Source organism: Punctularia strigosozonata (assembly GCF_000264995.1).
Source record: "Punctularia strigosozonata HHB-11173 SS5 unplaced genomic scaffold PUNSTscaffold_2, whole genome shotgun sequence".
NCBI lineage: Eukaryota > Fungi > Basidiomycota > Agaricomycetes > Corticiales > Punctulariaceae > Punctularia > Punctularia strigosozonata.
Window position 1 is genome coordinate 1,090,431 of NW_006767434.1, and position 11,843 is coordinate 1,102,273.

The window sequence follows — 11,843 nt, forward strand, 5'->3', positions numbered from 1 at the left end:
CGATAATGCTACTGGATTGCGCCACAGCTGCCATATCGCTCCAGATTGTAATTTACTCGCCGCCCTTCTGTCATACATCGCCCGTGTCATACATGTTGCGACCCACGCACTCTCGCCCCTGTTATACATACCTCGGCAACAATTTCTGTACTCCGCCGCTCCCGCCTCACCCGCGTCGGCCAGTCATACAAATTGCGATAACGCTACTGGATTGCGCCACAGCTGCCATATTGCTCCAGATTATGATCTACTCGCCACCCTTCTGTCATACATCTTGTGATTCACCCATCAGAGCTTGTGTCATACAAACCTCGCTAACAAATCTCGACTTCGCCCACCCGGATAGTCCGCCCTGTCTGTCATACACATTGCGACACTGCCGATACACGCTTTGATGATAATTCTTCAAACTGTCATACAAACACTCGGGAATAATGACGGTGCTTGCTACCCTCTCTGATTGCTACCCTCTCTGTCATACATCTCGCGACTTGGGCAGCAGAGCCTGTATCATACATACCTCGCTAACAAGCCTCGATTCTGCCCACACAAATGGCCCGTCTTTGCGTCCTGTCATACACATTTCGACATCACCGATACACGCCTCGATCACAATCCTACACCCTGTCATACAAACACTCATTCCCCTCTGTAATATATCCCGTCACTCGTGCAGCAGAGCCTGTGTCATACATACTTCCCTAATAAGCCTCCACTCTGCCCACCCGAATGGCCCACCTTCGTGTCCTGTCGCGTCCTGTCATACAGATTCGACTTTGACGGAACTCTGTGTACATTTGCAGTACGTTAACGCTGTACTTCATAGACACCTATGGTCAATGGGTTAAGACGCGCCATCTTACCCTGCTACGTTTTTGCCTTAACACGGAGTTCAATCCCGACGCGTGCGCTGGACTCTATCATTCCTTGTGTGTGGAGTCATGTTACTTGCCCAGAGCACAAGTCCAGGTGATTCATGAGTTCACCCTTTTGTTACGCAATGCACAACAATATGATACACGGACGGTGGCATAGGAAGCTACCGAAGGATGGGAGAACGACGATTATTTGTACTGTGACAGTTCATGGGTATCTAATCTGAGAAAGAATGCGCAGTAATGGAACACGGAGACTGGTGGTGACGGGTGGGGCACGACAAGAAGTTCAAGATGATACAAAGAGGTGGTGCGGAAGGTGTAGGGACGATTGAGTTTCACGCGGTCTTGGACTTGCGAGTACGCCTAGCATATGTGGAATGAGCAAAACGATGAACCATGCCGATGGTTAACTCACTTTGCAGGGACTTCGTTTTCGTTGTTGATAGCAGCTGTCTTCGCGGAGCGTCTGTAACAGAAGTAGTTGAGCGACCAGAGCCCCGCATAAACACGCGAAACCTACTTTTGAGTACGCCGCGGTTCGTTGATGTCCGCGGTCGCGGGCGTCTTGGTTGCCAATGTCAAGACCCAGGTGACATCCTCAACGGCCTCGAGTACTTTGACGTTGACCCCGCCCTCGTTGCGGGCCATGGCGCCAAGGAAAATCCAAACCAAAGTTAGTACGACGACGACGACCCCGTTTTTGCCGTTCTTGATTTCGGGGAAGGTGGTGCTCTGACCACGGGGAACTGCACGTGAAAGTGGTGCACTTGGGCGGCAGCGCCAGCTTGGCTGCAACGAGATCCACCACGCATTCCAGGAAAAAAAGTCCTTTTGAGGTTCATCGCAGGTGACCATATACGTCGTGCGCTTGGTGTTGTTGATCCACTTCGTGGTCATCGACGGACGCATTAAGGACTTCGTAACACTGTTCTGAACATGGATTGAGTGCCAGTGAAGTCTGTTATGGGGTAGTACTGGACTCACCCGGCTGAGGAATCGTGCCTTTGCCTCAAACAGGATGTAGGCTCGAAGCAGGTTGACGAATGCGGGCTCGGTCACGGCCTCCGCAAAAAATGCAACTGCAGCCGTGAAGTATTCTGGAAGGTCCTTGGACAAGCTGATGTTCTTGACGAGGTCGCCAGTCGGCTGAGAGAAGTCGAGAGTAAATCCCTCGGCACCTGTAATTTTGAGCTTCTTTGGCCGCGAAGATGCCCGGGTCTGGATTTTTCTTGCTGAAGGCAGAGCGTTCTCCTCTTCGTCCAGATCTGAGTATGTCACCGAGAGGATGGGATGATCTGAATCATCCTCTGACACAGATGGTCGGGCGGCATTGCCCTGAGAGTCGACGGTTGGGCCGCTTGCGGCGATCTCAGCAGCAGCAGGGGCAGGGACAGACGAAGAGAGGGCACTGGCAGGCTGCGAGGGAGACGTCGTGGACGAAGGGGTTGCGGGATCGTGAAGAGTCGATGTTCCGACTGCAGCGCCTGCAGGACCGATGCCGACAGATCCTGCGACGACCTCAGGTGCAGCCGGGCGAGGTGCAGAGAGGGCGGTGACTGAAGAAGGAGAAGCATTAGCAGGCTGCGAGGAAGGCGCCATAGGCGAAAGGGTTGCGGGGTCTTGAACAACCGGCGTCCCGTTCGCAGCACCTGCAAGATCAACGTCGCCGGAGCCTGAAGCGACCTCAGGTGCAGTTGGGAGAGGCGCCGTGAGGACCGTAACGGGTAGAGGGGAGGTGATCGCAGGCTGCGAGGAAGGCGTCGTAGGCGAAGGGGTTGCGGGGTCTTGAACAACCGGCATCCCGATCGCAGCACCTGAAAGGCCGACATCGCCGGAGCCTGAAGCGACCTCAGGTGAAGCTGGAATAGGCGCTGTGAGGACCGTAACGGGCGGAGGGGGGGTGGTCGCAGGCTGCGAGTGAGGCGTCTGGGGCAAGGCTGCTTGGAGGTGCTGTTGGATCGGGACAGATGCTGGCGCTTCGATATGAGTGTCATCCGAGAACGAAATGAGTCCGAGGAGTTGAGGATCAATTATAGCGTCGTCTGCAGGCTTGTTGACTGGTTTTAATGCAGTATCATGTGGTCGCATAGCGACGGCGGCAGGAGGTGCACATCCAATCGGCGGTGTGTTTTCGTCAGCTTGCGGGAGGACCGCGGAAGAACTCGCGGTAGGTGCTGAGCCAGGCTTTGCGGAATTATCAGCCGCAACAACAACACGGCGGCGCATGCGTTCCTGCGAAGCTGTGACGGTGGTGAGATTTACGCACGCGGATGCAGATGCTATACTTACTGTATGAACCTTCACAGAAGGTATGGAAGACGTCTCGCCAGTCCGTCTTGAAGTCCGAGTTGACGTCGACGAACTCACATCCGAGGAGATTCTTGCCGGCGCCATAGCTATTGAGGTCGTTTGAGTGTTCGAACGATACAAACATGCAAGCAACTTACTACATGGTCTGGATTTCCGCAGTTTCTGAGTGCGGGAAGGGTCCGCCAACCATGATGGAGATTTGTAAACCGGTCTGTCGATGCCAGCTCTCTGCTGCTGCTGATATAGTATGCGGTAGATTATCGATAGCTCTGAGGGCAAAATGAGTACATGTATATCATAGACGAGAAATGCGTGCTTACTCCATCATGCGATATGCTCGTCGCATATCCTCCGTGTCCTGGACGCCAACCGGAAGGACTAAATCGTCCCTCTGGAGATAACCCTCTTTGCAATAGTCCTGGACGGCTTGAAGCATCTCTGGATCGGCAGCGTCGAGATGCTGCTGGGCAAATTGCGACTGAAATTTGACCTCAAATACACAGCATAAGCGAGCGTGTAGTGTCGCAAAACGGCGCACGTACCTGTTGATCGGACGTCCAGCCCTCTTTCATTGCCTGCGCCCAGGCGGCCTTGTATTCCGCTTGCACATCTTCGTTGTGATAGTACAGGCGTTGCCAGGCTTGATACTCCTGAGGCTTCCTGGGCTTGGTCTCGAGAGAGAGCACACGAGATCGTACGGGACGCTTGATGCCAGGAATGTCAGGACCAGTACCGCGCTCGCGGCTGTGGTTAGCGAACCAGGTCTTGATTTGCTGTAGGTCCGCATCAGCGTCAATGCGTACTCTGAAGCGCTTTACTACTCACCGCCTTGCGTTCCTTATAGCGCTGCACAACATCCTCATGCACCCTCGCCTGCGCGACATCTCCTCCACAACTCGCTATCTCCTCTGGCGTCGGATCAATAGGGAAGTCTTTGAAGAACAGAGGCGAGATCTTCAACATGAAGTTAATCTTCGACTTGGTGGTCCCCCACTCGCGTAGATACTTCTCCATCCACTCATTCTCCTCCTCGGAGAATACACTGCATCGAGTCATGATCAAGAGCACAAGCGAGTACAAGTTTTCAAGGATGATAAGGCAAGTTAGATGAAAAATTGAGGGCGTATGACTGAACGCGACAAATGCCTCCAGCGCCATTGATATACAGGGCATGGCCGATCCGTTGCACGTTGCTTGGCCACATTTCCGACTACAACAGCAAATCAATATCCGACCCGTTGTTCAGCCCAGCACTCACTGATGGTCATTCTCCGCCGACGTCCGCCCAAATCATCTGCACAGATCAGCATCGTGGCACGCTGCACCACCCCTCCTCGTGGCACCAAAGGGTCGTAGAAGAATTTCAGTGAGTAGAGCTCATTGAGGGAAATTGCAGCGCACTTCCTAATGAGAGGTTCGTCTGGAACAGGCTCGAACCTTTCACGTATTGCGGAATGGTGCGAGGATCTCAAGGTAATCGGACTTTGTTCCATTGCCTTGGCCTCTCTTTCTGACGAGAAACGCAGGTCCGCCTGGGATGTGCTCTTGCCATGGCCATGGTCCGTTTCACTACTTTTCTGCCACACACCTCCGCTGATCACGGCTTGATTTGTCTGCACGTATCTCTCAGCGCATCTGTCTCCCTCATGGTGCTGGATGCTCATACATGGTATTTGTATAGTCTCCGAGCTCATTAAGAGAAATAACAGCGCAGCCTTGTGCATCCCCACTCTATTCAACTTGTCAGGTAAGAATCCAACGCTCTCTGCACAATGAATCATAATCGACGCTTTGGCCTCGTGTTGTTTGAAGCTCAACTTATAGCGGGCTACTTCCATCTTCTTGTGGGATGTTGAATGACATGTTTGGTTGCGCGGCACCTGTACTGACAAATCGGGGCCAGAAGCACTCCGCGTGTCACCCCGCAACCTTGTCCAGCACCACCCTCTCGTATACCGCCGGTGACGATCACTTAATCCCCTGGTTATCTCCTCGTTGCTAAATCCGTGGCCACCTTGTGGCACAGAGCGCGCATGACATCACCAAAGAAGACCTTCGCGTCAACTTGCAAGGCACTTCAAGATTGAATTCAGCGCCCGGGTGTTATGCAGGCACATTTCGCGCCGTGACAGATATCACCAAATCTTGCCATTGAGAATCGGGATAAAGGCTGGCAACTAGGGTGCGTATCCCCAGTCTCGACTTCAACCCACTAGCTTTCCCCTCGCTTTCACTCTCAATGGTTAAGCAGACCATCGCCGCTATCGTACGCCCATCCTTGGCTTAATATATCCGGCTGACACTCTCAACAGACTCCAGAGGAGTGTGACAACATTCTCGCCCAGATCAGCGCCCTGGTTGATAGGCTGCAGCTCCGTAAGTCATATGCTGTTGTACGCATCGCATGCTATCGACAACTCATCAAACCAACAGGCCACGGCAACGACCTCAACGACCTCAACGACCGCAATGGCAACGTCGTTGACAACGCCGACAACGATGACGGCGCATCCCTCGCCACAGCCAGTCGCCCCCCGACTCCGCCCCCCTCGGATGCCGGCTCTGCTTCCGGTCGCCCGACCTTCGCCTTTGCGCACGGTAACAGCGGTTCGGCCGGCCTGAGTCCTTTGCGGGGATCCACCATCGCTGTGCAGACCTCTGGTCCCACCGTCGTTCCAATCCTCCCGAACGCGCGCTTTCTCCATGCATCCGCTCACGACTCTGCGATATTGACGGGACGTTATGCGTACTCTAGCGAGTATTGCGAGCCCATTCCGCCCAGCCCCGAGCCATGCAGGCCCGGCCGCTCTGTCGCCATCGCTCCGATCACGAATGGCCCTTGGTACGCAGTGGTCCGCGGGAAGTCAGTTGGGGTCTTCCATACCTGGTAAGAACTTAGTCCCTGAATGCGTGCACAATTAACTGTTTCTTTAGGGAGACCGTTTCCCCTCTTGTCCTGCATGTCAGCGGTTCGATTTACCGCCGCCACCCATCTCGCCAGTCTGCAGAGCAAGCTTTTGAGGCTGCGTTGCAAGCTGGCGATGTCGCGGTGGTTTTCTAAGCGTTGCGTGATGCCAACATTCCGCGGACCCGTCTTCTTGCGACACTATATGTATTTGTAGATCACTCGAAGCGCGTTTCAGCCCGGTTTGCCATCGTCTCTTGTCGAAAATCTCTCCATCAGCCCACTCAGTCGAATACAGCCCGCCTTACCTTGCCTTGTAGTATATCTTGCTGTGGTCTGACATGTACTACATAACGACCTACGTATGTAGCACAATATACCTTATTCAGCCGCCTCTGGATTTGCGAGAGAATGGAACATCAGGACACAAGGCTCACATCCGGCAGGCCGGGGAGCAGATATTCGGGGCTGGTCCACAGTCCACAACATCGTAGCAGCTTTAGGAGCATTCCCGGCGCAGGCACTCCATGGGCTCCCCTTCCTATAGTCTAAGTGTATCAGTGTGCTTCGTGAAGTATGTATCCGTCCGGCTCACTCTTGTTTCCTGCGGAATAGCTCAGCCATCCCTACTCGGCCGTATACGACATTGCCCCGCTCTGTTGCAGATCTCATGTGGATTCATGTACTGCATGATTCCCTACATACCCAGCACGCTATAGTTTATTCTGCCGCCTACTCAATATGATGGGAAGACAGGTTATTGAGACGTGAGGCTTGCACGTCAGCCAGGCAGGGGAGTTGACGTTCAAGACGGCTCCACAGATCTGCAACATCGTAGCGGTTTTGGGAGAATTCCCGGCGCAGGCACTCCATGAGCTCCCCTTCTATAATCTAAAGTGTATCAGCTTACTTAGTGAAGTATGTATCTGTTGCGCTCATTATCGTTTCCTGTGGAATAACTCCATCATCCCTGCTCAGCCGTATACGCCGATGCCCTGCTCCATTCCATATCTCATTCACGGTGGACTCACGCGTACTGCATGACTCTCTACATACTTAATACACTACAGCGTATCATGCTACCTCTTAAGTTTGCTTGGAAGACGGGCTATTTAGGCGCAAGGCTTGCACATCCGCCAGATTGTGGAACAGACATTTGAGACGGCTCTATCAGTCAGTAACATCGCAATTGAAGTACGCAAAATTGTATCTAGAGACTCATCGTTGGAGATATAATGGATTCTTACTCAGTGTGTATGAGATATCTTGAACTTCAGGAGCCGTGATGATTGTAGTTGACGATGTGAGCTGCATCCTCTCATGCAATACAGCTTCTTACCTCCCCGCGCGCGATTCCAACAGAAGTCTGAATACTTTGTGTATGCACTGGAGATTACGGAACTCCATAGATGACTGTGAAATGACTAGCTCCTGATGTTTACATTCATGGCATGAACATATATCACCTTGCACAACATGAAGCAAGATGTGTGCTCAACTTCGTGTCCGAATCGTGACGGCAGACAGTGCCGCATTTCGGTACTGCAGCGGCATCAGCATGCCGACTTCGGCCTCTCATTGCCGACTTCGGCCTCTCAGTGCCGACTTCGGCCTCTCATTGCCGACTGCGGCATTGGAGTGCCGTCCTCTGCCAAACTTCCGCTATCGTCCAGCCTGCACCTTGCTATCGCTGCTGGTCTGATATGTCTAAACGGAAGAAACTGCCGACATTCACGTCTGCTTCAGAGTCACAATCTCCAATCCCAGCTCGTGCGAGGTCGGTGATCTTGAAATCCAAGAAGAATGGCCGACTCAGTGCATCCGCAACCAACATGCCGTCGACATGCATGGAGACCCCAGCGGCACAGCATTCCGATGAGAGCAATCTAGCATCTGAGGGCCTTGGGCAACCTGGCGACGATGCAGATGCATCTCAAGCACGCAAGAAGGCGCGCAAGGGCACGCAAGCAGAGTCGACGACAATCGGAGTGAGTCGACTACGTCCGATCTATGCGTCACCTAGCATCAACGAGATCTTCGTGATATAGGACCGCATGAATCGATGGATTCCGCACCGCGACGAATACCTTGACAACATACTCGCACATGAAGCTCTCCCGACTCCTCGCCCAGTGCCATGTATTGGATGTTGTGACCCAGCGTCTATGGGCGTGTATCGCTGCCAAGACTGTTGCGGAGGTCGGGTGCTTTGCAAGGGCTGCATTCTGGGTGCTCACCAATGGCTTCCACTACATCATCTTCAGGTAGTTTTCTTTTATTCATCATCATAAACGCACTCGCTGATGGCCACACATTTCTCTCTAGATGTGGGCAGACAGCTGTTTTCGCTCGGTTTCTCTTCAAGAACTTGGGCTGAAGGTGCAGCTGGGTCACCCCGATGGCAAATCATGCTGTAACTCCGTCAAAGGACACACGAACTTTGTGGTCTTCGACTCCGAGGGGTACCACTCGGTCAACCTCCTGTTCTGTGACTGCAAAGTGCCCGACACGCGCTCCCATAGGGACCAACTTCTCGACATCGGGTGGTATCCGGCGTCCGTAATACAACCGCAGACGGCGTTCACGTTCCGATTTCTCGACACTTTTCATCGTCTCACACTTCAAGGCAAGATATCACTTCATGATTATTACCTCGCGGTTATCCACAGAACCGACAACGCAGGTCTCCAACAACGAATCATCAGTATTTCTCAAGCACGTGTTGTCTACACCACTTATTTATGATTCATGGCTACAGTATCGGTATCACGAGGCGGCTCTCGCCGCACGGCAATACGCTCACCTGATGCAAGCAAAGCGAATGGGCCGCGGGCACGATCCCTCTGGTATCAGCGGCACCCAGCGAGGCGGCCTTGCGCTTCCCTGCCCGGCGTGCCCGCAACCAGATTGGAATTTGCCGAAGGGATGGGAAAGCGCTCCGCCGGAGATCAAGTGCGTTGCGATGCTGAAGGCTAGTCTGCGTTGTTAATCCTTCTACAGATGGCTATACGCATTATTTCTCGCACTGGATGCCTGCTTCAAGATGAAGAATAGAGACAGGAAGATCGATGATCCCGAGCTTGGGGGCGGTACGGGATATTTTGTCGATGAAGCGGAATATCAGGCGCACCTCAAACGGTATGTTGAGGAGCCCGAGGTGAGCAGCGAAGGTTGCCGTTCGAACTGTGCGCTAACTTTGGGGTGCAGAAAATCGATCCATGCGACTCCACATTCCACGCCATCAAAGCGGTGAATAGTAAGAAGGCATCAAGCGACGTCATGTCTGTTTCAGGCGTTGCTGCTGTCAAATGCGCCAGACACGCGTTGATGGTGCCGAACGGCGTCGCAGATCTCCAACGCGGTGAGAAGTACGTATTCAATAATTCCGCCTGCATGTCGAAGGCTGACTCGTTGCAGATATGTCACGATGGACTGGATTTTTTGGTCCAGCCTTCTTCTGGTCGGGGCGATGCTTCCTGTCATTGCGAGCTACGACATCGCATGCCAATGGAAGCAGAACCTTCGCCGCCGACAGTCGAAGCTTCCTGCGTCCTACGCAGCACTTGCCGTCATTGCAATACGATTCTTTATACCGAATTTCCATATTAACGGACATAAACTCAAATGTCAAACCGAATTCTATTTTCTCCTGCACGAGGACGTTGGACTGACCCATGCCGAGACCGTGGAGCAAGAATGGGCACACATCGGCGGAGTCGCAACAATGACTCGCGATATGGGCCCGTCAGCTCGACACCACACACTGAACGACCACTGGACGTTCTGGAACTTCCGCAAGATTATAGGATTCGGTATGCAGGTTACTTTGTTCTCATTCCGCTGCTCATTCCTTGCCGCTAGGAGACTGGTTCTATCGGTCGCTCACCAATACCCAAGATGAGATGCGGACACATCAAGAAGTTCTTCACGAATTTACGGAACGTTTCTCGAAAGAGACTATTCAGGACTGGGAGTTGATGATACGGCGGTGGGAGCAAGATCCTAAACAGCCAAATCCTTACGAGGAGATCGAGGAAGGTAACGTCTTGTTTGACTCTCCGTCCGTGGCACATGTGCACTAACCTATGTCGACAATTCAGCCATCAATGTCAACAAATTGCGTGGCGAACTCGCTAAGGAGGATGCAGCGGAGGCAGGCCAACCCGACGCAACGGCACTACATGCGACATCCGGGAACATGTTCGTCCATCAAACCTTCTGCCTCCTTGATCAGCGGTGAGGTCTTGATATGTTCCGACGCGATCACAACTGTCCTGACCTGAAACGTTAGTCGCAAACTCCGCCAGCACGCAGCGGATACCAAGGCCCATGCTACCGAAGCCGCAAAAGCCACATTGCAGGAGCGGCGCGCGGCATTTCGCCGCCGGGTCTTCGAATTTTACCGAATCCAGAATATCTACATGCCCGGTTGTATAGAGGAGCGCATGTCTCAACTGGGAGAAGACGACCTTGGCTCGGGTGACACAATTAACGCCGAAAATCTCCCGATCCTACTTCCTTCGGACCTCAAGGCCACGCTGCGTAGCAAAGGATGCCTTCCGGGGATTGTCGACACCGAGAAGCGCTACGCCGAGGCCTTGTTGAAGGATAGCTTAGTCAATGTGCGGCGCTTTCAGCGCCTTGTGGCGTCGGTACGACAGAAAATGAAGCATACCGCCGGTAGTAAGTTGCTAATTTTATGCAGTCGTGCCCGAGAACTCATAAATCCGGCATAGGTCAACGGGAGGGAACGAGGTCCCGGTCCCTCATGGATACGGTAGCCGCAAAGCTCAATCGCGCATTCGACACGTATGGGTCGGCGTATACCGCGATGCGATCCCTAGACCCACGCGGCCCCTGGTCTCTACGCTTCCGGGAATTACGCCGCGAGGATCTTCGTGGCCCACGTCGTCATGACAACAGCGCATACTCTGAAGAGCAGCCCTCGGAGACTCACCGGACGCCATCTTGGATTTGGACCGTATTGATAACCGACTACTCTACCGACCACACCGATTTTGAGGTGACCGAGGTGGCCGACAGCCGAGCAATGGATTTGCAGATGCGGAGCGAGTGGGCACGCCAGCGCGCCAGGACGCGAAGGCACGAGGAGGAGATCTGCCTTCTGGTAGAGGAAATGCGGCGTGTCTTGACTTACCTTCTTGCGAAAGCCGATTGGTGGGAGACTCAGGGACAACGCCGCGACCAGAGCGGTGATTCAAAAGTCAAGAGCAACCCTCGATTAGCTCATGGCCTACTCGCATACGCGTCCCGTCAAGCAAGCATTCTCCGAGACCTTGCTAAGGTCTTTGCGAAGTTATGGCTCCCACCACTGAAAGTCCACGGATTAGGTCAAGATTGGATCATGAAGCTCGAGCCTCTTATAATCACTGACCCGCGCGAAATGGATGCCGCCATGATAGGTAAGTGACCGTATCTTTTGTACACCTGGAGCTTCTTACTGATCTGCAAAAGTTTTTGTGAAGAAGCGCAAGCGCGCTCAAGAATGAGCTGAGAGGAGAAGCCAGGATAAAAACGGCGGTGCGCATTCCGATTTTGGTTTTTTGTCTTGCTCGCTCGCATGATCCTCAATATGGCCATGGCTTAGGAAACGATGAAGGTTCACTGGGGTCTGATGAGGAGTGCGATGGAGAATCCCTCGAGGCGTGAGCTCGTTCGACTAGCCAACGCGCTGAGGGCCTGCTGCTCTCCATGTACCGTACTGCATTCAGATTTTGTGGCACCATCGT

The 11,843-nt window shown here is 53.3% G+C and overlaps 3 protein-coding genes across 3 annotated transcripts; 2 read left to right on the forward strand and 1 right to left on the reverse strand.

The window, feature by feature from the left end:
* Positions 1 to 1,213: 1,213 nt before the first annotated feature.
* Positions 1,214 to 4,244, reverse strand: PUNSTDRAFT_130701 (uncharacterized protein; the record flags this gene model as incomplete). The annotated part of the gene is made up of 9 exons (XM_007379947.1): positions 1,214 to 1,241; positions 1,294 to 1,344; positions 1,399 to 1,808; positions 1,863 to 3,118; positions 3,168 to 3,274; positions 3,326 to 3,457; positions 3,509 to 3,666; positions 3,731 to 3,961; positions 4,014 to 4,244. The coding sequence occupies 9 exons, from the start codon at positions 4,242 to 4,244 to the stop codon at positions 1,214 to 1,216; spliced, it is 2,604 nt and encodes an 867-aa protein (XP_007380009.1).
* Positions 4,245 to 5,427: 1,183 nt separating this feature from the next.
* On the forward strand, positions 5,428 to 6,249 carry PUNSTDRAFT_130702 (uncharacterized protein; the record flags this gene model as incomplete). Its single annotated transcript, XM_007379948.1, has 4 exons — positions 5,428 to 5,454; positions 5,501 to 5,564; positions 5,622 to 6,051; positions 6,123 to 6,249. The coding sequence occupies 4 exons, from the start codon at positions 5,428 to 5,430 to the stop codon at positions 6,247 to 6,249; spliced, it is 648 nt and encodes a 215-aa protein (XP_007380010.1).
* A 1,895-nt stretch (positions 6,250 to 8,144) lies between these two features.
* On the forward strand, positions 8,145 to 11,524 carry PUNSTDRAFT_60822 (uncharacterized protein; the record flags this gene model as incomplete). Its single annotated transcript, XM_007379949.1, has 10 exons — positions 8,145 to 8,357; positions 8,419 to 8,814; positions 8,852 to 9,045; positions 9,094 to 9,250; positions 9,301 to 9,461; positions 9,511 to 9,905; positions 9,955 to 10,131; positions 10,194 to 10,329; positions 10,385 to 10,745; positions 10,799 to 11,524. Coding segments are annotated over 10 exons (2,916 nt in total), but the record flags the coding sequence as incomplete, so codon positions are not given.
* Positions 11,525 to 11,843: the final 319 nt, after the last annotated feature.